The sequence below is a fragment of the Agelaius tricolor genome, unplaced genomic scaffold (genome assembly GCF_023055355.1).
Source record: "Agelaius tricolor isolate 1412-34295 unplaced genomic scaffold, bAgeTri1.0.p SCAF_5, whole genome shotgun sequence".
NCBI lineage: Eukaryota > Metazoa > Chordata > Aves > Passeriformes > Icteridae > Agelaius > Agelaius tricolor.
The window spans coordinates 23,484,150-23,506,403 of NW_027269265.1; the positions used below are offsets into that span (position 1 = coordinate 23,484,150).

General features: G+C 43.4%; 1 protein-coding gene across 6 annotated transcripts in view; it reads right to left on the minus strand.

The window, feature by feature from the left end:
- YLPM1 (YLP motif containing 1) overlaps positions 1 to 20,338 on the minus strand; it is a 45,677-nt gene extending 25,339 nt beyond the window's left edge. For 3 of the 6 annotated variants that reach the window (XR_011679168.1, XM_071426803.1, XM_071426805.1), the window contains exons 1-7: positions 19,245 to 20,338; positions 13,903 to 14,139; positions 12,797 to 12,991; positions 10,824 to 11,566; positions 6,421 to 8,736; positions 3,968 to 4,073; positions 1,170 to 1,413 (exon numbers count right to left, since the gene is read on the minus strand). Coding sequence is in view for 5 of the 6 variants with exons in the window: in XM_071426803.1 (XP_071282904.1) it covers positions 1,170 to 1,413; positions 3,968 to 4,073; positions 6,421 to 8,736; positions 10,824 to 11,566; positions 12,797 to 12,991; positions 13,903 to 14,139; positions 19,245 to 20,273 (4,870 nt within the window). In the remaining variant the exon portion in view is untranslated. Of the gene's footprint in view, positions 1 to 1,169; positions 1,651 to 3,967; positions 4,074 to 6,420; positions 8,737 to 10,823; positions 11,567 to 12,796; positions 12,992 to 13,902; positions 14,140 to 19,244 lie in introns of all 6 variants that reach the window. The other 3 variants (XM_071426801.1, XM_071426804.1, XM_071426802.1) reach the window with 3 other exon arrangements.
- Between the last annotated feature and the right edge of the window lie 1,916 nt (positions 20,339 to 22,254).

Consider the following 22,254-nt stretch of genomic DNA (forward strand, 5'->3'; position numbering starts at 1 on the left):
AAGGTTTTAAAACACATGTCTTGTATTTTCTTTCCTCTTGAAAAGTAATCAGTCAAAAGTGACTAGAACAAGCTACCATAATTTCTTTTAGTGGAAAATGCAAAAAGAGCTTTATATAAATAAACAGCACCATGGTTTTTAAAGGATGAAGTGGGTCTGTGTGTGTGTATGTAAACCACTCTATCTTAACAATGGGACTTCTGCTTTTTCTGGTGAGTTCAGGTAGCATGCAGTGTCAGAAAACTCTAAACATTAAAATGCTCTGTAAGTTTTAATAACTCACAGAGTTACTGTAATGTCAAGAATAGTAACTGAAAGTCTCACAACAATCACATTTTTCAAACAGCTTTTAGCAAAACATCTACTTAATGGAACAGATATGGCTTCCAGTCCTGTTATGTACTTTAGAGAGAGAAAAAACAGTCTTTAAATGACAATGCGCAATTTAAGAACTTCTTTATGACATGATTTCACTCCTCTTAAAGGAGGGGGATCAATTCTATTAAAAACTAGTGTTGAATTTTAGCCTTGGTAAGCTCAATAGTAAAGAGCAGAGCCCTCCACTATTTACCTATGTGTTAAACAACTGTATAGGGTGCATGCCCTTCAGAACCAGACTCTGCCTCCCCCTCTGCCTAGAGGGTACCTCACACCCATTATGCAGTATATAAATAATGCAAACACCAGCCACATTCTGTTTTAAGTCACATCTAAGAACTCTAACCATCTGAAGTACCTTCTAGCCCAGTTATTTCCATACTCACCTACAAAGGGATTAAAGGAAAGTAACACTATCAACCTAAATACAGAACATAACTAGAAGCACATTGGGTGCTTCTAGTAAGTACAATAATAAACACTGTACTTACTAGAAGCACCCATGGCTATACACCATTCATGGAATAGTAACCATAGAATATACACTGTTCACCAACATGAAATAGCTCTTTCTAAAAGCATCAAGAAAAACACTAAACTCAGAGTCATAACTGGTTAAAGGTTAGAGACTCCTTATAACTGATCAGCATTACATCATTAATGCACACAAGCCTACACATCAACTGCAGAACATGCATACTTTGCATGGCACACTCCTTTAAAAAAAAAACCAAAATATCAGGAGGACTAATTAGCTCTTTGATACATATCAAATGCACTGTGATACCCACCTCGCCCGTGGCCATAATCCACCGTTTGCTGAATGATGGGTGCTTTGGGAACCGCTGGAATAACCGGAGAAAGGGACACTGGTACAGCTGGTGGAATGGAGGTGTGGACAGCAGGTACCTTCACGGGTGAGGAGACAGGGGGAGGCATCATGGACTCCTGCTTACACAGCTCATACTCCATATTGGCACCTTTATCCTCATTTGTGTCCCACAGTCCGTGGAAAGAGTCCTCATCCCAGCGTTCCTGTTCCACAGCAGAAGGTGATGGTTTTAAAGACTGACCATGATTTGGGGTTGTAGTTGGAGTAGAAAGTGGAGAGTGTGGCTTTGTCATAGGTGTAGTAGGCCTTGCCAGTGGGGCACTTGGTCTTGCCACAGGGGTGGACTGTCTGAACAACACGGGAGGCTTTATAATAACAGCAGGAGAAGGTTTAATAGCTTGGGCTTCTACTGGTGCCTCTGAAGATAGCTGAGAAGAGACCTAGATGCAGAAAGCACTTTTAATGTAGATCTGCAAACTAACCTTCTCTCATCCTCAGTATGTGCAATGGCAATTGGTAGTCAAACCATACACATTTTCTAGAACCTCCATCAAGGTGCTACAGGTAGGAGGACTATTTTTAAAAACTGGTGGCCTGATTTAATTTTGCATTTGCTCACTATGTGAAGGCTTAAACACTACTGATTTTCTTCAAAATAACCTTACCAATTTTAGCTCCAGTAGGCCTATCTCAGTTCAAATGTGTCTACTGTTTATTTCCAAAGACTCCTGCTGTCTGCAAAGATTCCTGCTGTCTGTGTGAAGGCTGAAAATCTGAAAGTAGGGCAGCTTGGTGAGATGCAAAAGGATTGATAAAGCCAGTTTCTTTGTGGAAACCACTGGAAAAATTCAGAGAGCAGAAATACCTGGAAAAACCTTAATAAAATAAGTATCAGAAGAACATAAGAAATTGGAAGGTCTTGCCTAGTCGAAAACCAAACCAAACCAAACATCCACAAGAAACCCCACATATTACAAGACTTTTCAGCATCAGAGCAGATGCCAAGTTACAGACAGCCTTATTAGCAACATACAACAAAAATTGCAGGAAGGTTGTAGATACAAAGCTGAGCTCTGTAATAACAACTCAAAGTCACGGCAGAAATATCTGGAAGGAAGAATTCCAAGAAAGACAAAAGTTGTTTGAAAACCTCTAGGCAGACAAGTGAAGTAGTCTGAGATATTTTATTTTGATATTTTCTAACTTCCTAAAGGCATCAACATATCTTGGTAGCAAACCAGCTCCATTATTTTACTTTACAGACACTGTAAACAAGGAAGAGGTCACCTAAGCAAAAAGAAAACTTGCAGTGCCTCATTCACCGCATAACACTTCCCTGGACGGAGGGACAAAAAAAGGTTGGTCTGGCTAAATGTCAGAGCCAGAAGACCTTATGGCTAAATTTATTGGTGTAAGCAACTTTGGGGTTAAGATGTGATGAAGAACAAAGATGGTGCATCAACTCAGATGTCTCCTCCAATACACATTTAACAAAACTGTTTACTCATTCTAGGAATGATTTATAAACCTGAGTTAGCAAGACTGCAGAAGTTCAGTTGATTTCTGAATTATCAAAAAACCCAAATATAAGCATCTGAGAACAGTTACCAGAACTGCACAGGAAATTAAGCAGTAGAGGAGTAGTTGCATCACAACAGGATGGAGGTACACAAACATGAGTTTCCAGGCACTTCATGATATTCTAGAAGGTAATAAAAATTCCCAATAAAAACAGCAAACAGAAGGCTAATGCCCATGCTACATTGAAATATCTCCATTTCTGATGGATGTATCCTCAAGTTTTCCCAACTTCAAAGAGGAGATAGCTCCTGGAGTAGGAAAAGCAGTGCAAATTGAAAGAACTTAAGCAAAGAAAAACAGGGTCTTCTTGTGAACCTTATGTCCCTGTTTTGGGAGAGCTTGCCTCTTTTCGCACATTATCCTACAGCAATGTACACTGTTTTATGTGCAACCATCCCTGATGGGTCACACTCAGAAGACATGGTGGACTTGTAGGTGTAGAAGGAGGGATTACAAGGGTCCTCGCCCCTGATAAGTCACAGTTGTACTAATTACCAAAGAAGAATAGCCTTGCCCTTAATGGGGTCTGACTAATAAAGGTAAGTGTGATAGAAGGCATGGGTTGGCCAGTCAGGGAGAGCCTTGAGGAAGAGGACCTTGAGGAGGTAGAGAAGGCCTGAAGAAAAAGGAATGATCCAGAGAGACACAAAGAAGAACAAAACAAGGAAGAGAGTTGCTGCTGCAAAAGATCTGCTGAGAGGTCAGTCTGGGTCTGATAGTTAGAGCCTACTGTTGGAGCCTGCAGTCATAGCTGAGCTAGGTAAAAGCCTGCAGTCAGAGACAGCAACGAAATACTTGCAGTCCTATTCCAGCAGGAAATAGTCAGCAGTCAGTCTGTCAGAGAAGCAACAGCAGGAGTTTGCTGTAGTCAGAGTCAGGATGGCTAAGCTGTAAAGAAGAATAAACCAGGACCCTTTTCAGGTTTTAAATGAGAGTCCGTGCCTTGGCTCATTTCAACCCCTAACAAGAGTTCTGCTGCAACAGACTGAGCAGAAAATGCTTTGGAAAATTTAAAGAAACAAAGAAGTTGTTTTGCCTCAACAGAAGACAGCTAAGGTTGTAAGGATTGCTGGGGAAGCACTCCAGAGAGAAATTGGACCATCAGTGTGTAGAACTGGTTCAACATAGATAAACAGTAATTCCTACCAACATGTTATCAGTGTAAGATGAATTTACCTGAAAGGCACCTGGCCTTGTGCTTGTGCTCTGTGATCTTGGAGAGTCTTGGGTGGAAATGTCAGGTTTGAACTCCTTCAACTTCTGTAGCTGTTCTTTTTGCTCCCTGCACATGCATCATAAGAAAGTGTTATCAGTCTATAGCTTAAATGAAAAATTAAAGAAATCAATGCTCTTGGTGAGAACACGTATTACACTAGTACCAGAGACAAAACCAAAAGAAGAAAAGGACACAGCAGGCTTTATATGGGCAATGCTGTGATTCAGAAATCCAGGTTTCACATCCACCTAACCATGGAGGCATTTAGTGTATTAGCTGCACGCTTTTTGATCACAAGTTTCCTGAGACATGTAGTTATGCTTTTGTGCTTTGCCAGAATCACTCCATTTGAACAGCAAAGAGAAAAGCTGATTTTTGGTTTTTGTCAACACCTTCTGCAAGCAAGAAACCCCTTGGAAACGCATACCTAAGTGCTCTCAGTTACTTGCTCTGGTTCACATGGTAACAGGATTGAGGCCAACAAAGCACAAGAGATTCCAATATATAAAAAACCAAACAATGAGTCTAACTTTTGCTTCTTTGGTTTATATATCAAAATGCTATTTAATACACAACCAATACATACTCTACAGAGCAGAGAACAGGTTCAGCTGTGAGTACTACAATCACTGGATTACAAAGTTCTAGTGAATATGATTTCCTTTCCCTTCAGTTTTTGTTAGCATTTTTTAATCTAGGTTTTTCAATTGTTAATAACTCTGTGTATTGAAGCAGTTTCTAAATGACAGCTAGGAATGGGATACCTCTGTAACAAGGCGTAACAGAAACCACACTAACCAGTAATGCACCAGTTCAGTGTTCAGCAGAAGGGGAACTTGGCTCAAAGAAAAGAATCCTCAGCATTTTGTAAATACAAAAGAGTAAACTGAGCACTACACTAGATCACAAATACAGAGCAGGCTGCAGCTGAGACCATGCTGTTTTACACACAATAAAAGCAAAGCCAGATGAAGGCTTTAGTTTTGGAGATGAAAGCAATTATATACCACACTACTGGTATAACTCTTGGCTCAAAAAATCCCCATAAAAATTAATAAGTAATCTCCATAAAGTTGTTCCTACTGTTCAGACTTAAATCATCTGCCCATAAGAACCTAATGAGAAGTACCAGTGTAACTAATATGAAGATTACTCTTATATTCTATTAAAAATCAGTATCATGTTTATATTTCCCCTTTTTATTGGCTTTGAAAGATGCATAGGTAACCACTTTTTACATAAAACATTTTAGTGACTATGTTTAAATTATTTAAGCCCTAATAAATTTCTCTCATAGTGATTCTCAAACTATGTTCCTTAGCCTAAGTGACTGGCTTGCAGCTAGACACAAAAAACAGCAAAACATATGCTGGGCAACTGAGGCAATGAGAAAGTCAGGAAGCTGAAAATAATGTTACTCCAAACTTTCAGCAAATACTACTTTATAACACAGACTTCACAGTTAATAACACCATTGAATTAATCTGACTGTAGTAAGTTATTAAATTATTCAGAATAAAAGTTCTCGCTTTAAAAAAATTATTTTTCTTGCATTTTGGCATGCATCTAAGACCTTCTATATGGGACAGGTGCTCAGCAATCTTACAAATCTGAAAACAAAACAGTCTGAAGAAAAGTGCAAAACATCTCTATCATGAAATGGATTGAGTTGGGACTTTAAAAACCATCTAGTTCCAGCCTTCCTTTCACTAGATTAGGTTGCTGAAAGCCTCATACAGCCCCATCTCTCCTATTACCAATTTCATAATAAACATTTATTACAGCCTTAGGAAGTCTAGTAGCTGCTTTCTAAAAATGCAGTCTTGATAAACTCTTGCATTCATATCTTCCTAACTGTTATATCACTCCTTTTATGCTGATTCCCAGAACTTAAGATCAACCGAATTTGAGAAAATTGTTCACTGACAATATTTGGTTTCAAATGAGGAGGCTCTGTAAAAAACCAAACAAACGAACAAAAACCCACCTATGTTTTAACTTAAAAGTGAGCAATATGAAAAAACTAGGTCTTAAGAATTACATTAATGTAGGTCTTGAGGGGTAAGTACTAAAAAGCAATTATCACTAAACTCATCTGATACTACCAAAAATACTGAAAAGCAATTATCCACAAGTTTATTTAAGGATAACAAAAAGATTGGTCAGATGATGGGACAGATCTCTTCCTGGAACGTAACATACGGAGCACCATACTCACAGGGAAAGGGACAATCATCTATTTAAGAAAAAAGTCCATCTAAAAAACTGTGGTAAAAGTACTCCAAATAACTTCTTCCACATGAGCTCCTACTATCCTGCTGCAGGTAAAAGAAATGAAGCCATTACTGTGTTGATTCAAATGGATCCCACAGTATGGGATTCCTATTCAAAATCACAGAACCAGGTAACTCACCGAAGCATTTTGAGCTCCTGGGCAGCCTTCAGAATTATCTCATGCTGTCTTTGGCTTAGGACCATCACTCCTCCCAAGGACTGGTCAGAGTCCAGGTTTGAATCTGCTCCCAGCATATCAGAGGAATGTGAAGGGGGAGGAAGGGATGTCTCTGAGTGGTCATCCAGGGACCTCAGTCTCTCTCCATCATCTGGATACCACCTATCTGACAAGCGTTCCCTCTCCCAGTCAGTCCTTTCAGGAAGGTAGTCTTGCTTCTCCCGCCACGTGTCATATCTCTCCGGATATTCTCGAATCCTAAGCTCGCCCCTGTCTCGGAGATCTCTGTCATAATGATCTCTGTTCCTATCGTCCCTCCACCTATCTTCACGATACCTGTCCAGAGGTGGAAGGGGTGGTAATGGTGGTAGAGGGGGGATATCCAGGTCACGATTCCCCATTTCTCTGTTATCCATAGGTCTCATGTCCCAGTCTCTATCCCATTCTTTGTCTAAATCTTGATCATAAATATCTGAGGATCTTCCAGTTCTATCTAGATCTCTCTCCAGTTCCCTTTCTCTTGGCCTTTTCCAGTCATCCCACCACGAATCTCGTCTGTCGCGATCAGATGATAAAGGAGGTAGTGGTGGTAGGGGAGACAATGGGGGCAGTGAATGGTGGGATTGCAACCTGTCATCTCTGTCATACACATGTACAGAATCATCCTGATAATCAGAGTTGTGATCTCTCCAGTATTGTTCTCTTTCCCACTCATCCAACTGCTCATGCTCCAAAGACGGGTCATCTTGGCTATCTAAAGGAAATTCCTCCTGCATTGTATCATCTTCGTGACCCCAAGAACCCCTGAATGTTTCATCTCGATGGTACGGAGGCAATTTGTCAGGGTCATCTCCTAGGTGAATGGGTTTACCCATACTGCCTGTTTCAGATCTTCCTGCTTCCCTCTCATGGCTATCTCCCCTTCTGATGGGACATCTCTCCCGGCTACCTGCCCGCCTGCCCAGGTCCCTCTCCCGGCTACCTGCCCGCCTGATGGGGACCCTCTCCCGGCTACCTGCCCGCCTGACGGGGACCCTCTCCCGGCTACCCGCCCGCCGCATGGGCTCCCTCTCCCGGCTACCTGCCCGCCGCATGGGCTCTCTTTCCCGGCTAGAGGCGCGTCTCACCGGGCCTCTCTCCCGGCTTCCTGCCCGTCCCCTGTCCCAGCTGCCTGTCCGTCCAGGTGGCTCCCTGTCTCGGTTAGAGAATACCCTCTCATGGCTATCTGACCGTCCACCCAGCCCCCTCTCTCGGCTGCCTGACTGTCCATCTGGCATCCTCTCCCTGCTGCCTGACCGTCTATCTGGCATCCTCTCCCTGCTGTCTGCCCTCCTGAACGCTCCCCTGCCACGGATGGATGGCTGCCTAGCCTGCCCCCTGCCTCTGTATACATATCCTCTACCACGGCCATCGTCCATCCTGCCCATTCCCCGGCCATGGCCATCGTCCATCCTGCCCATTCCCCAACCACCGTCCATCCTTCCCATTCCCCGGCCACCATCCATCCTTCCCATTCCCCGGCCACGGCCCATTCCCCAGCCGCGGCCATCCCCCTGCCCTCTGCCACGGCCCCTTCCTCTGCTTCCTGGTCCCTTTCCTCTATCTTCATGCATGAATGGCCCTTTTCCTCTGCCTTCCGGTCCAGGTAGGCCCTGGGTGCTATCTGAAGCAGTCAACTGGCCATCTGGTGAATCCAAATCCTCATTTCCTTCTGCAGGGGGTACTGTATTCTGGTTCTGAATAGGTGGGGAGGGTGCCTTGGACTCTTCTCCTTGCTGGTTGGGATCATGTGAACTCCATGTCCACTTTTTAGGAGGGTCTGAACTAGGTTCTTTGACTTCAGCTTTGGATGGCTCCTGTTGAGTGTTTGTCAGGTCCTCATTTGGCTCAATGGGACCTGTACTCTGTGCGTCAGGAGTAGACTCAGTTCTGCTTACAGACTGCTGATCACCAGCTGTGTCTGTAAAAGGTTCTTTGCTTTCTGACTGTGAGTCTACCTGTGTCTGCTGCTGCTGCTGCTGCTGTCCCAAATGAGGCCTGGGCCCCATCCACCGTGGACCACTAGGTCGGGAACCGTGTCCATGCGATGCATTTGCTGTATAAAATTGTCCTGCTGGTCCTCGTGGGATAGAGCCCCATCTACTTGAAGACTGTCCATCTGTATTCTGTCGGTCGAAACGTGACCTGTATCCTTCTGAGCGCTGGGAGTCAAAACGAGGTCCTCTCTGCCTTGAGCCTTCAAACTTGTCATATCCTCTTCCTCGAGGTCCATCAAATCTACAGATGACACAACAGTAAATGTTATTCAAATGAACATGTCATATTAAAGTCCTATAGATTAATTTCACACAAAATAGAGAACTCATGTCTAAAGTCAAGTTGCTTAGATGTCTGGGATTCACAGTTGTACATCACTAGACGAATCAGGAAGGCCAAAGCATGCCCATCAGCCAGAAAAGAAAGGTCACAGAAAGTGCACCCCTTGGATAAACACAACTGGCAAACTGGTAAAAATGCATGAGGAAAAGACTCAGATACTCAACAACTTTTTTGCCTTAGTCTTCACTGACAACCCTATGCCTCCTGAGTGGATGGACTGCAAAACAAGCACTAAGGGTGCAAAGTCACTCCCACAATAAGAGAAGATCAGGTTCATGATGACCTGAAGAACCTGAATATATGTAAGTCTATGTGACTTGATGAGATACATCCCAGAATACTCAGGGAATTTGCTACCATACTTGCCAAGCCATGATATCTAGAAAATGGCGACAGTCAGTGAAGTACCTGGTGACTGTGAGAAGGAAAACACTGCATCTGTTTTAAAAGACGGTAGAAAGAAGGACCCTGGAAACTAACCTGTGAGTCTCACCTCTGCCTGGGAAGATCATACAAGAAGCTAGGCCAAGGCACATGGAGGACAGGGAGGTTATTGGAGACAACCAGCACGGATTCATCAAGGGCAAGTTCTGCCTGATCAACCCAGTGGCCTTCTATGATGGATTGACTAATGGATAAAGGAAGGGCTATCGATGTCATCTGTCTGGACTTTTTTAAGGCCTTTTCCGTGCACCCCCAAAACATCCTTCTTTCTAAAGAGATGGATTTGATGGATGGGACTATTTAGTGGATGAGGAACTGGCAGGATGGTCGCATCTAGAGGATAGGGGACAATGGCTCAACGTCCAGACACAGATCAGTGATAAGTGTGTCCCTCAGATGACTGGACACTGTTTTTTATCTTCATCAATGACGTAGACAGTGGCACTGAGTGCACCTTCAGCAAGCTTGCAGAGGACACCAAACACCGAGTGGTGTGGGTGACATGCCTGATGGACAGGATGCCATCCAGAGGTGCCTAGAAAAGTTTGAGAAGTAGGCCCATGTGAACACATGAGGGAACCTCATGTGGCCAAGTACAAGGGTCAGGGCAGCCCCCGGTCTCAGTATAGGCTGGGTGATGGGATTGAGAGCAGCCCTGCCAAGAAGGACTTGGGATTACAGTGGATGAAAAGCTGGACATGAACCAGAAATGTCTGCTCACAGCCCAGAAAGACAACCTGGGCCTATCATTGAATATCACTGAGCTCTAAACCAACACACATAAAAGACATGCACTAGCAAGTAATGAAAACAGTCTGTTCAGAACTGTACATCCAACAAATCCTCAGACCAGAAACACTTTTTAAAAACTACCAGGAGGTAAAAATGTTTCATTTATATAAAGCTCATGTACATTGCTAGCAATTCACAAATTATTATTCATGATTGATCACTTTGGAAGCAAAGAGAAGGGGAATAACCACAAAGATATTACTGTAAAGTCTAGCAGAGTACGCAAGGATAGAAACAATTGAGCAGAACACCACTGCCCTTTGATTGTGCAGACATCACACCAACCCATCTAGAACTAACCAGCAGATAGAACAGATGTTGTTTTTAAACCCTGGTATCATGTATTAAAGAAAAACACTCAAAAAACCAAGATCTTGGATTAAATTATATAGCAGGTATAAAATCAGCAAAGACATAAAATATTTACAACAGCTTTCCTATTTTCAAAGAAGGAGCATTGTGTCTTTGTGACTAAAAAGGGGCAGCATCCTCAAGCACTTTACCTCCCCCCAAAAAAAAAGCAAAGTACTCTAGATTATGCTCAGGTGAAAGCCATCTATGTATCCTTGCTTTAAAAATATAAATACAGAGAGTATGGTGTACATACATTAAAAACAAAACCTCCACTGAAATACACACTTCCCACAACCTCAAAAAGATTTGAGAAAAAGATATATATTTCATTTCTTAATAAATCTCTGAAAATCTTGTAGCCTGGAATATGTATAAATCAACAAAAACTTTCTTACCTAGGGCCTCTAGGGCCTTCAAAACGTGCTGATCTGGGAGGATCTGGAAGCAATCCACCTGACCTCACTGGTTTATCCTGCACAACAGGTGTGTGTGTCGAAGACACTGCAGAAGTGCCTTTCAGTTCCCCACACTGCTGTTCAGATGAAATATTTACAGTTTGTTTACTAAGATGACCTTGAGATTTTCCATGGTCAGATGAGCCAAAGGATGAACCTGCTTGAGAATGGTAAGGTGAATAGCTAGTTGAACTAGCTATTTTTGATGCATAGGTACCAGGGGTGGGAAGGAGGGCTGGCCTTGGTGTTTCAGTAGCTTGACTGCTTTGAGAACTGGATCCTGAAGGGACAGAGGAATTGGATAACTGAGAAACAGAAGAGAGAGGCGGGGGAACCAGTGGAGGTGTAGTTGAAGGTAAAGTTGGAGGCATAATAGGAATGCCACCTTGACCAGTTTGGGAATATGGAATAAATGGAGGTGGCAGCGACACATTTGCAGGATATTGATTCTTCAGATTTTGGAGTGAGGTCACTTTTTCCTGCAGATGTGACTGAGTAACCTTCATCTGTTCATCCCATGCTTTCCACTGTTTCTCATACTCTTGAAGCTGGTCTTTGTGAGGGTAGGTTTGAAGCTGATGCTGCCACTGCTGGTTCATTGATCGCTCCCAATCTTTATGAAGCTGCTGGAACTGTTTTTGCTGTGCCTCATAATGTCGCAGCTGCATGTCCACTGACATTGTCTGCAATGAGATGACAAGAACAGGTTCAAAATACCTTAGATAGTCAGTTACTCTCAGAGCCGAGTATTTCAGTATCACTTATCACAATTTCTGATGACTTGGGTGCAAGGTTGAGGAAGAACTACACCAAAACAAAAGTGAACACCAACAGTGACATCTAAAGACATTGTGAAAATTTATATATTTTATGACTATAGTCTATATCTATGTATAGAAGACTTGAACAGGACAGCTGAAGAAACCTATAATCTGTATAAACTGTATTATTACTGCATCCTAACAATGGATAAAGCTCAAATCAATCTTCACATATATACATTATGTGTCTATTTCTCAAGGTTTCAGTTTTTGCTATTAATCTGCTCAGAATTGCCTCAGCTGTTTGCCATTATTTTTCTCTAAGCCTTTGCCAGATCTTATTTGCACAAATGAAGCTTCTTTCAAATTCTGTCTTTCGTTATGTGAGGATATCAGGCTTGATTTTGCCTGAGATTTTTAAAGTTTACCCAAAGAGATTAAAAAAAAACCAAACCAAGAACAAACGCAGACAGCCTAACCTACCAAGAAATGTCTAATGTACAAACTCCACCAACCCAATAAGAGTTGACTCAACTCTCTAATACAATAATCAACTTCTACTTAAAAGCTTAAAGGTTACAAAAGGTTTCAACTGATTACTTGAGTTAAAAATAATGTGAGATACTGATTTTTAAAACTACATTTCCTGTCTATTTTTGTCATCTACATTTATAATTGTACATATTTATTTTTGTAAAATAGAGCAGCTTCCAAATTACTCTGTGAAATCATCTGTTTACATGACTTTTCTGAATTGTTTCTCCAGTGGCAAAACACTCAAAGCTGAGTAAGTTCAATATTGTGTTCAGCTTTGCTCCTGTATCACCTAGGTACATCCGAAAAAATCTCATAAGAAGTGTAAAACATTGTATTTCTCATCCTACTGAAGCTTCATCACCATCTGCCAATGTTTTCTTCATTCTGAAGTTGAGTGACAGTAGGAAAAAATAAACCTCTATAGGTTTATTTATAAACCTTTATAGGTTTATTTATAAACCTCCTTGGGCAGAGGATATAAACCTCTACCCAAGCAGACAAATTAGCCAGACAAATGAGCCAACCATTACAAATTATTCAACTATGTATTTTTCAGCAGAATGTGAGTGCTGGGTCACCCAGGATGTATATCAAACCACCTCCTTAGTGTCTCACCTCTAAGTGTGGAGGCTGTTGCATGATCTGTTGATACTGCTGTACTATCTGCTGCAGCTGAGCGTGCTTCTGCATTATTCTCTGATATTGGAACCCAACCCGCTGATGGGGGTGCTGCTGCCATTGAGCTGCTGCTGCTTGCAATTGCTGCAATCTCAAATCCTCCTCAGGGTCATCAGGAGGTTCAATATTGAGCTACAGAAAAAGGTAAATACTATAAACAAAGGAAAGTTGCGTCTGTCAGAAAAAAATACACTAGGTCACTACACATTTTACAGGAACTTTCTCACTGTTCCTTACTTTATCACTCTATTTCAGTGTGCCAGCCACCCACAGCTTTTGGAAGGCTGATTTTTATCCCACCTTTTCTGAATGTGAACATATAGTTTCTTAATGTGAACAGTCTAATCTAAAGGCTAGGCTGATGGCAATTAAGTTATTCATACATAAAGAAACTACCTACAGGAAAGAGAGTAATGAAAATCTGTTATCTGCCACTCACAGCAAATGCAATGGGAAACTGGTTTTTCATTATGAGATAAAGTAACTCCAAGTGCATTATTTCTGTCACTTTGTAGGAACCTGCAAGCTGTAAGTTAAAGTGGAGCACACACTGTTCAAACATCAATCATGACCTCCATCTATTATACAGTAACTGTTACTAAGCATGCTGATTAAAAAACCTCTGTGCAAAATTCTCGGCTTTCAGACCAACTCTAACACACAGAAAGAAGGGGAGCCAGAATTCACAAAGTGCCAGAGAGAAATTAAGAAATAGTGTCTTAAACATAGCATTCCTCAAGAACTGAGTACCTACCTGGTTTTGCACTTCGATATCATGAGGTGTTCTCACAGACAATGTTGTGGATGGTGCAAGGGAGTCAGCTCAGACTTGCTTGGTGCATGTGTGGGTGAATATGTAATTTTACATACAAGAAGTGTATTTTCTAATTGGTGCAGCTTTAGCAAATGTTCTTTTTTAAGACTGCTTCACAACATTTAGTTATTGTTACAAAGTATACAAGAGAATTTGATGGCATTAATTTTCCTGGGGTTTTGGCTCAACTAGGACACAAATGGAGTGGCATCACTTTACAAAGCCTTACCTGAGTTTCAGTGGATGTAAGAGAAGACTCCTCTTCTTTGGATGCTGGAGGCAGGGATTCATTAAGAGCAGGAGGTTCAGACTGCTGAGTTGAAGCACTCATTTTCTCTTCTTCAGACTTTGCTCTCTGCTCATCCTTCACTACTGGACTTTTCATCTGCTGCTGTCCCTGAGCATGGGCCTTTGCCCTTTGCTGCAGGCTAAGCAGGTGCTGCTGGTACCAGTATTGCTGCTGTTCCTGTAATAGATGTAGATTTTCTAAGTTTCACAAGAAAAACAATAGAAAATCATTAATGATAGCCCTTAGAATCATACTGTAGAAAAGTTTTTAAAACTGTTTTGAGGAAAAACTCACTTCTTCAGCAACAGTATTGCAACGGATGTCAGAAAATTAAATCAAAATTCATAAACCGTTATGTGATGCACAGAACCCACAACAGAATTTACTTTTTACCCCAACAAGCTTACTATTCTCTAACTATAGCAAACAATACTAACAAAAATCTGGAGCACAGGCAATAATAAGCAAAATGACTACAGACAAGCTATAAGTACCATGTTTATTGGTTTTAGAGCTTTTTATAACTAAGAACTACAGTAAAGAGAAAAAGAAGGAAATGTACGGAAGAGATGAAGAGGATGAACAGAGAACACAGATATCAAGTAGACTGAAAATGGCAGCTGAGAAATTGTGGTGAAGATATTTGAACAAAGCTATGGAAAGAAAAAGAAGAATCAGAGCCAGTATATACTGAAGATTATGTATAATCTGAATTCTCATTAATTCTGACTCATTCAACAGTTGAAGAGGGAAGTGGATATGGTTCCATCCCAAAAAAATGATCTGTTTAAGAAATAATAAGCTTTCAGTTTTAAATATTTCAGGGTAGAATTAAGAGTACTCAAGGGAGATGACAGAAGCTTCAAAAAGTAAGCTGCCACTAACATAAAGAACAAGACTAGAGATAAGTATCTCAACACTTAAGCAGTAGTGTCTTAAAGAGGCATGAATGAGAACCAACAGTTCTGTATCTCTCTTCCAATATGAGAAATATCTGTCATCAAATTAATAGAAAGACATCTGTGGGAGGCTACTCTTCACCTGACATGATCTTGTGCCACCAGAGTCCCTACTAGAGATCTCTCTGAGGGCTAAAATTTTGTGGATTCAAGTCATAGCTCAGAAAAATCTACATAGTTTGAAAATAAATACACCATTTACAGCTAAGGCAGCTCCTGTATCCTAGGAAAGTATTGCTATACCCTTGATTTTTAAGTTGTTCTCTTAACATCTGCTTTTAGTCACCATCAAAGACAGAATGATAAAGTACTCTAATTTTTGGTCTAACCTAGTGCAACCATTCTTGTGCTCTCAATTTCATTACCTCTGAGAATCTGTGACTGATCTCCATTCTTTATACCTTCTGTTCTTCCTTTCCATCCAAGCATGCACAGTTAAGAAAAAACACCTATATAAAGCCCAGTCAGAAAAGAATCCAAAGGTGCAGGCATTTCAAAATAAAAGTGTGACAACATCAAAACAGCAAGTGCTGTCTGATGAGATTTCTCACAAGTTAATCACTCTGCCCATCTTAAATAGGTTTAGAAGAAGAGTAACTTTCTGCTAGAAACCTACCTCATGCTCAGATCAGAAATTATGTTTTCTCTTGGTAGGTAACACAAATATGGAGCTGTATTTTTTTTTTTAAATACTTCTGTAACTTGAAAATTAGGTCAATGAAATGAGAGACTATGCTTCACAGACTTTAAATTGATCATGCAACTATTCCTGCCATGAATCTTTTTAACAAGAATATGTCTCAGAAGAGTTCCATAGTTTTGGGTGGAAGATATGCATTTACACTGCAGCACAGACTGTCAGAAACATTCAACAACATGCTGAAATAAGTGCAACTCAAGGGAGGAGCATACTTTCCCAGCTATACAAAGCCTGATTCAATTATCCATCTCAAAAGGCACTCACTATAAGGTGATTTGTCATCATGGTGCTCGGTGCTATGATGGGTGAGCACATGTTCTACTGCCACAAAATTGCTGTCTCCACAGATCCATCTTGTTTCCTCCTCGTTCCACCAACTGGACATAGGGCTAGAACTCATAACATGACATGGGCTTTCCAGAGCTATGGTAATATAATTACCTATTATTTTCAGCAGATGAGTCTGTGACATCTATTACTGTGCTATCTGGAAAGTATAAGAAAAGCAGAAAGGTAGATCTTTACAGCTTAGTTGTAACAAAACAGAAGTGCTAGTGTAGAAAATTTTTCATGATGAAGAATTCAGTTATTGAGTGCTCACTTCCTCACAATGACTTGTCATTCAACTGGACTTGTCATCTTTCAAGTCCAATTATAATCCTTTAGCCCAAGGAAAACACGAGCATCAACAGAGGCCTTTTCCATCTCTGGCTGACCAAGAGACAATGCCTGTTGCATTTTACAGGAACATGAAACCACCACTATCAGCTCCTGGCCACAGGACATAGCACCAAATAAGTTAATGTGAAGTCCACACCAAAGGACTACTCCAAAGCTAATACAGGTGACCTTAGGCCATAACATAATACCTGTTTTGGGGGATACTATGTCCTTTCCAGGTGAAAACTGCAAAAGAATGATTTAGCACCTTCTACAAAACAAAGGGGCTGTTTAAAGAGAGCAGCAGTCTGTTAAATGGTGAGGTTGTAAAGCTGAGGTAGCTTTAACAGATGTAGATTAATGCATATTTATGGGTACAGATATACCCATGCATCCTTGGAGTAGGAAGAGCATTGCCAGCAGGTTGAGGGAGGTGATCCTGTCCCTCTGTTCAGCCCTAGTGAGGCCACACCTGGAGTGCTCTGTCCAGTTCTGGGCTCCTCAACACAAGAGAGACTTGAACTCCTGGAACAACTCCAGTGGAGGGCAATGAAGATGCCAAGGGTGTGGAGCATCTCTCTCTAATAAGAACAGGCTGAGGGAGCTGGGACTGTTGAGCCATGAGAAGACAACTGAGAGGGGACCTTGTCAATGTACAAAAGTATCTAAAGGGAGGGTGCCAAGGCTCTTGGTGGTGCCAAGGGACAAGGAAAGGGGCAATGGGCAGAAACTGATGCACAGGAAGTTCCACCTGAATATGAGATTTTTTACATGTAGGTGACTGAGCACTGTATCAGATTGCCCAGAGAGACTGTGGAGTCTCTCACTGAAGATATTCAAGAACTGTTTGGAATACACAACTCTGTGCCATGTGCTCTGGGATGAACCTCCTTGAGCGGGGAGGTTGAACCAGATGACCCTCTCTGCTCCCTTCCAACCTTACCCAGTCTGTGATATGGTAAACAAATAGCAGCACACATTACCCAAATATCAGAGGGAACATTAAGGAAATACCACAGTTATTTTAACCAGATTTGACAAGAATCCAGCAATTTAATCAAACTATATACCCACGGAAGAAACTACACTAAGCTCATGATACTGTCAAGGCAAAGAACAGTATCTTAGACTGCAAAGGAAAATAATAAAACACCAACTCATGGCAAATTGCATAATATCTTCTGAGTTAAGAGAAAAACACTGATATATTCGTCTGCAGCCACTGTTACTGTGGGATGAGGAACAGAAATAATTGCTTTCAATTGCCAGTTTAAACAACAGCTTAATAGGATACTACAATGAGAAATTACGCTGTTTCCTCGCTTGGCTTTTCAGATTACTAAAAGGCATGAAAGCATCACTACACTTAGCTTTCCTATTCCTTATAGTGTAAAAACTTGTTACTCCAAATCTTGTCTGATTTTACAGCCTAAGATAGCCAAAATTATATCAGTCTGTTATAACAAAGTTATGACCAGGAAAATATATTCCTTTTGAATTAACACTGAACTGTGAATGAGAGCAAGCAAACTACTCAAAATAGAAGCTGTTTGTATAAACACTCATAAACCAGACAATGTAAACTTCAGCACTGTTCTGCTGCTTCCATGTGTGCACCACAATAAAGTATTATTTGCAACTCTTCTGGAGATATTTTATCACTGAGCTCAATAATTTAAGAAGACAACAAGCTGACTCAATACCAAATTAACACCACTTTCTACACATGACTTTTTGAGGTTTTGCTTTTGTCATTAAAAAATTAAATCTTGTTGTTACCACTGTAAAAGATCAATTAGTACTGTCCAAAACCTTCATAAAAGTAAGTGAAATGAACTGAAAGCACTACTTTGCCAGGCAGTAGTTATATGGTACAAATGTAAAAATGGCATATTCCAGCAATCAGCAAATTTAAAGTGTCAGTGACTTCAATATGACACAATAGGATTTTTGCAAACCTAGCTTCAAATCAGAACCCTAAGATCAATTTACCAAAAAAACAGATTTAAATAAAGGAATTTCAAAGAATGCAGTTCAATTTTGTTCTTGCAGGTGGATGCCAATAACATAACTCTAAACCCATGCAAAAGCCTCAGTGAATCTGCCTGACCATGTACACAGCTGAGAGCCTCACAACACTCGTGCCTCACTGTGCATGCTGAACCTCAAGCCTGGATTGTCCCTGACAATGCAGATGAATGGTCCCATCAAGTTCACTGGAACTGGTCTCATTTAGGAAGTGAAGCACACAAACATTTTGCAGCATTTTGGCCCTAGTGTACACATAAAAATCACACAGCTATAACATTTTTCACTTCAAGGCATTGCAGAACATTTCCCTCCAATGCCCTATGGAATTTTATACTGGAAGATCAAACACATGTAGCACAAAACGGGGGATTAAGTGTAAGTAGAGGGCAAGTACGTACTGCAACAGAAACATTTTTGCAGCTTTAACTGTGTGTGCTAAGACTAAATAGTCACCATTCTACACTGATCAGGCAGACAACTGCAACTCAACACTTTAAAAGCAAGTGACATCCTGCAACCTGCAAGAAGGAAACAGACTGCTGCATCTCACAACTGGCCAGACAAAGCCAACAGGGGTTAGGGGCGGGTCACACACACGCTGTACTTTGGAATACATTCTCCAGAGACTAAAGCACGCTCAAGAAAATTAAAGCCAGCCAGGATTTACATTTTTCCCTAAACAATTTTTCTCGGGAAATGACAATTTGTTGCATCCCTACCAACCTACCACCAAGCTACCAACACCACTGGATAAATCAGTCTTTATGAAGGTTCCCCTGAGCTGTGCCATTGTCACACTTCCACGGATTGCGTCCAAATCCTTTCAATATTATGCAAATACGGTATGTTTATTAACTGCCCTTACTCGGGGACCTTTGCAACACTCAGTACCCAGCGGCTCATCGCCACCGCTGCCAGCCGGGTGGCCTTACCTGGGGAGTCATGGTGGAGGGGTCCGGCTGCTCCGTGCCACCGCCCTCCTTGGCGGCACCTTGCGCGGCCTCCGGCGGGGCAGCGGCGGGCGGGGGCAGGGACGTCTGGGGCGGGGGGAAATGAGCCTGCGATGGCTTCACCGGGGGAGGGATGGAGGGGGCCAGGGCGGGCTGGGAAGGAGAGGCCTGGGAGGAGAGCAGGTAGGGCTGGGCATGTGCCATGTAGCCCTGGGCAGGAGGCGGCAGGTAGGGCTGGGAGGCGGTGGCCGTCGGGGGCTCCAGGTAGGAGGGCGGGGGCTCGGAGAAGGAGGGGGGCGGCTGGGAGGGCTGCGCCCGGGGCAGGTAGGGCTGGAGCGGCGGGGACTGGGCGGGGGGCGGCTGGGCGGGGGGCAGGTAAGGCTCGGTCTGGGGCGGCGGCAGGTAGGGCTGGGCGGGGGGCAGGTAGGGCTGGGCGCCGGGCTGCGGGGACTGCGGCGGCGAGGACAGCTCCATGTCCATGGGCACCGGCTCGGCGGGCACCGGCTCGCCCCAGTCGCCGTGCCCGCCCGGCGGCTCCTGCCCGTCACGGTCCCGGGCCGCGGGGGGCGGCTTGCGCGGCGGCGGCTCACGGTGGCCGTACTGCTTCTGGTAGCTGCGGACCGGCGGCGGCACCGGCGGCACCGGCGGCTGCTGCTGCCAGTCGGTGAAGGAGCCGGGCAGCGGCGGCGGTGGCAGCCCCGGCGGGGGCGGGCCTGGCGGCGGCGGGGGACCCAAGAGTACGGACTGCAGCTGCTTCTGGTGCATCTGCTGGAGCTGCTGCAGCTGGGCCAGGTGCTGCTCCTGCAGGCTCAGGAACCCCGAGGAACCGGCGGGCGGCGGCGCGGCGGCGGGGGGCGCGGGCCCCGGCGGCGGGTAGCTGGGGAGCGGCATCGGCGGAACGGCGGGAGGCGGCACGCTGGGGGGAGGGATGGGCAGCGGCGGGGGCGGGATGGAGGTGGGGGGCGGCGGGTAGTGCCCGGCCGCCCCGTACAAGCCCCAGGCCGGGTACATGGCGGAGCGCGGAGCGGACACAGGCCGCGGCGGCGGGCGGCGCACGGCGCCTGCGCGGTGAGGCCCCACCCCCCCCGGGCAGTCGAGCGTGAGCGCCGCGCCAGAGCGCCCCGCTGGGCGGGTGGCAGCGCCGCCTGGCGGACAGCTGCCTGCAGCGCGGGGCCGAGGCGAGTCCGGAGCGACAGACAGACAGACAGACATACAGACATACATATCGCGCCCGCCCCGCTCCCAGGGGCAGGAGGCGGGACGGGGCTGGCCACACACGGGAGCCGCAGCGGGCCCGGCGCCGGGGCTTCCATTGTGTGTAGGGTGCCGCCAGGCGCTCTGCAAGCTAGGCTGTGTATAGCGGGCCCGGCGCTCCCGAGGGCCGTGCTGTCCCTGGGGCGGCGATGTAGGTGCCCTCGGTTTGAAGCACGAGTTAAACATACAAATTTGTTCTGCGGGCACTTAGCAATGACTTATGCAGAGTGCTGAACGCCTGTGGCAGGGCAGAGGAGTGTGTGTGTGTGAATTCCAGTAGCTGGGCAGTGGAGCCTGGCGGCTGCGAGTCCGCAGCACAGCACCCCGGCGGTGCCTCCGCTCCGTCTCCTCTGCAAGCACAGGAACCCTGAGCAATTTTTATGTTTAGTCTCTAGTGCATACCTGCTGAATCAAGGATCCCTGGCCAGTGGAGAAGGGTGTGGAGGAAAGGTCCTAAAACTTTTCAGTCGGGAGAAATATCAAGAAAATCACATTGTTAGGTAGAGAAGAAGCTTTATCCTCTCTGGTGGAAAAGCTAGACTTTATGTTCATTTGTTGTTAAATTTCAGGAAATCCACAGAGGAGATACACCATGAATCTGCAAGAAAATATTTGACTAAATTCAACTGAGATGCAAATCTTTAAGAAAACTATCTTAATTTAATACTTCTAGAACTGCCTTTTCTATTCTTTAGTATCCCTTCTTTTCATTTAGAGGTGATTATTGTTCCTTTTCTGTTTAGGATGGTCTGTTTAGATTTCTCTTGCAGTGAATATGACTTTCAGATAGCATTTGTATTTTTAGCATCTACTGTTCATTATATACCTATACTTAGCATTTATATACCTGAGTTCTATGGGCCAGTTTACTTGCTAAGTTTTTGAAACCCTGTCCTTCCAATATAGGCAATTTCTGTTGCAAACATCCTTTAATTTATCCTCCTGATCTATTCACTCTACGTGAGTTCTCTTGTGATCAGCTTACTAACAGTTATTTCCTGCAGGCAGGTCTCTCCTACTATTTTTGCTGTTTGTTGTAGTTACTCAATATTGTCAAGAGACTTGTTACTTCCCTTATGAGGGAATATGTGTACCTAAACACTTTCAGGGCAATTGCTTTCCAGCCTACATTGTGGAAGCCAAAATGTAACATCCAAATAACGTGACAGATGCTTTTTCAATATTCAAATTGGTTTGGGTTGCAGTACAGTTGATTCCCACCAGACAAGATAAACTACTTTACCCAATCTACCAAAAAAGCAACCCTCTTAAGTTCACAATATACCCTCTGATTCTTCTATTCAGAATATGTTATTTTTATTCTTTTATTCTGTTCAGTCTGTAACATTAATGGGTGCCAATATGTTGGTTTGAGCTAATTTTTTAAAAATAGCTCATGTTCTTCCTGCTTGTAAACACTATTATACCACATTTTGTTACCCCTCAATTAACCAGTGTCATATCTTGGATCAGCAGCTTAAATTTCTTCATCTATTAAGGCTGTAGTAATCTTAAACCTTCTGGTGGCTCCAGAAAGGAATAGAAATTATTTTCTACCATTCTTTGCATATATTCAGATTTTCTTTATGTGGTGCTCCTGTATGTTCTCTGTCTTCTGAAGCTATGGGAACCTGCTACAGCAGGAGACAGGACATTAGCAGGGAGGCTGAATTCCCTAATTACTAAGAAACACTGCAAGCATCTAAGTCCTGTGCAGGCTTAAACCAACTACCAGAGT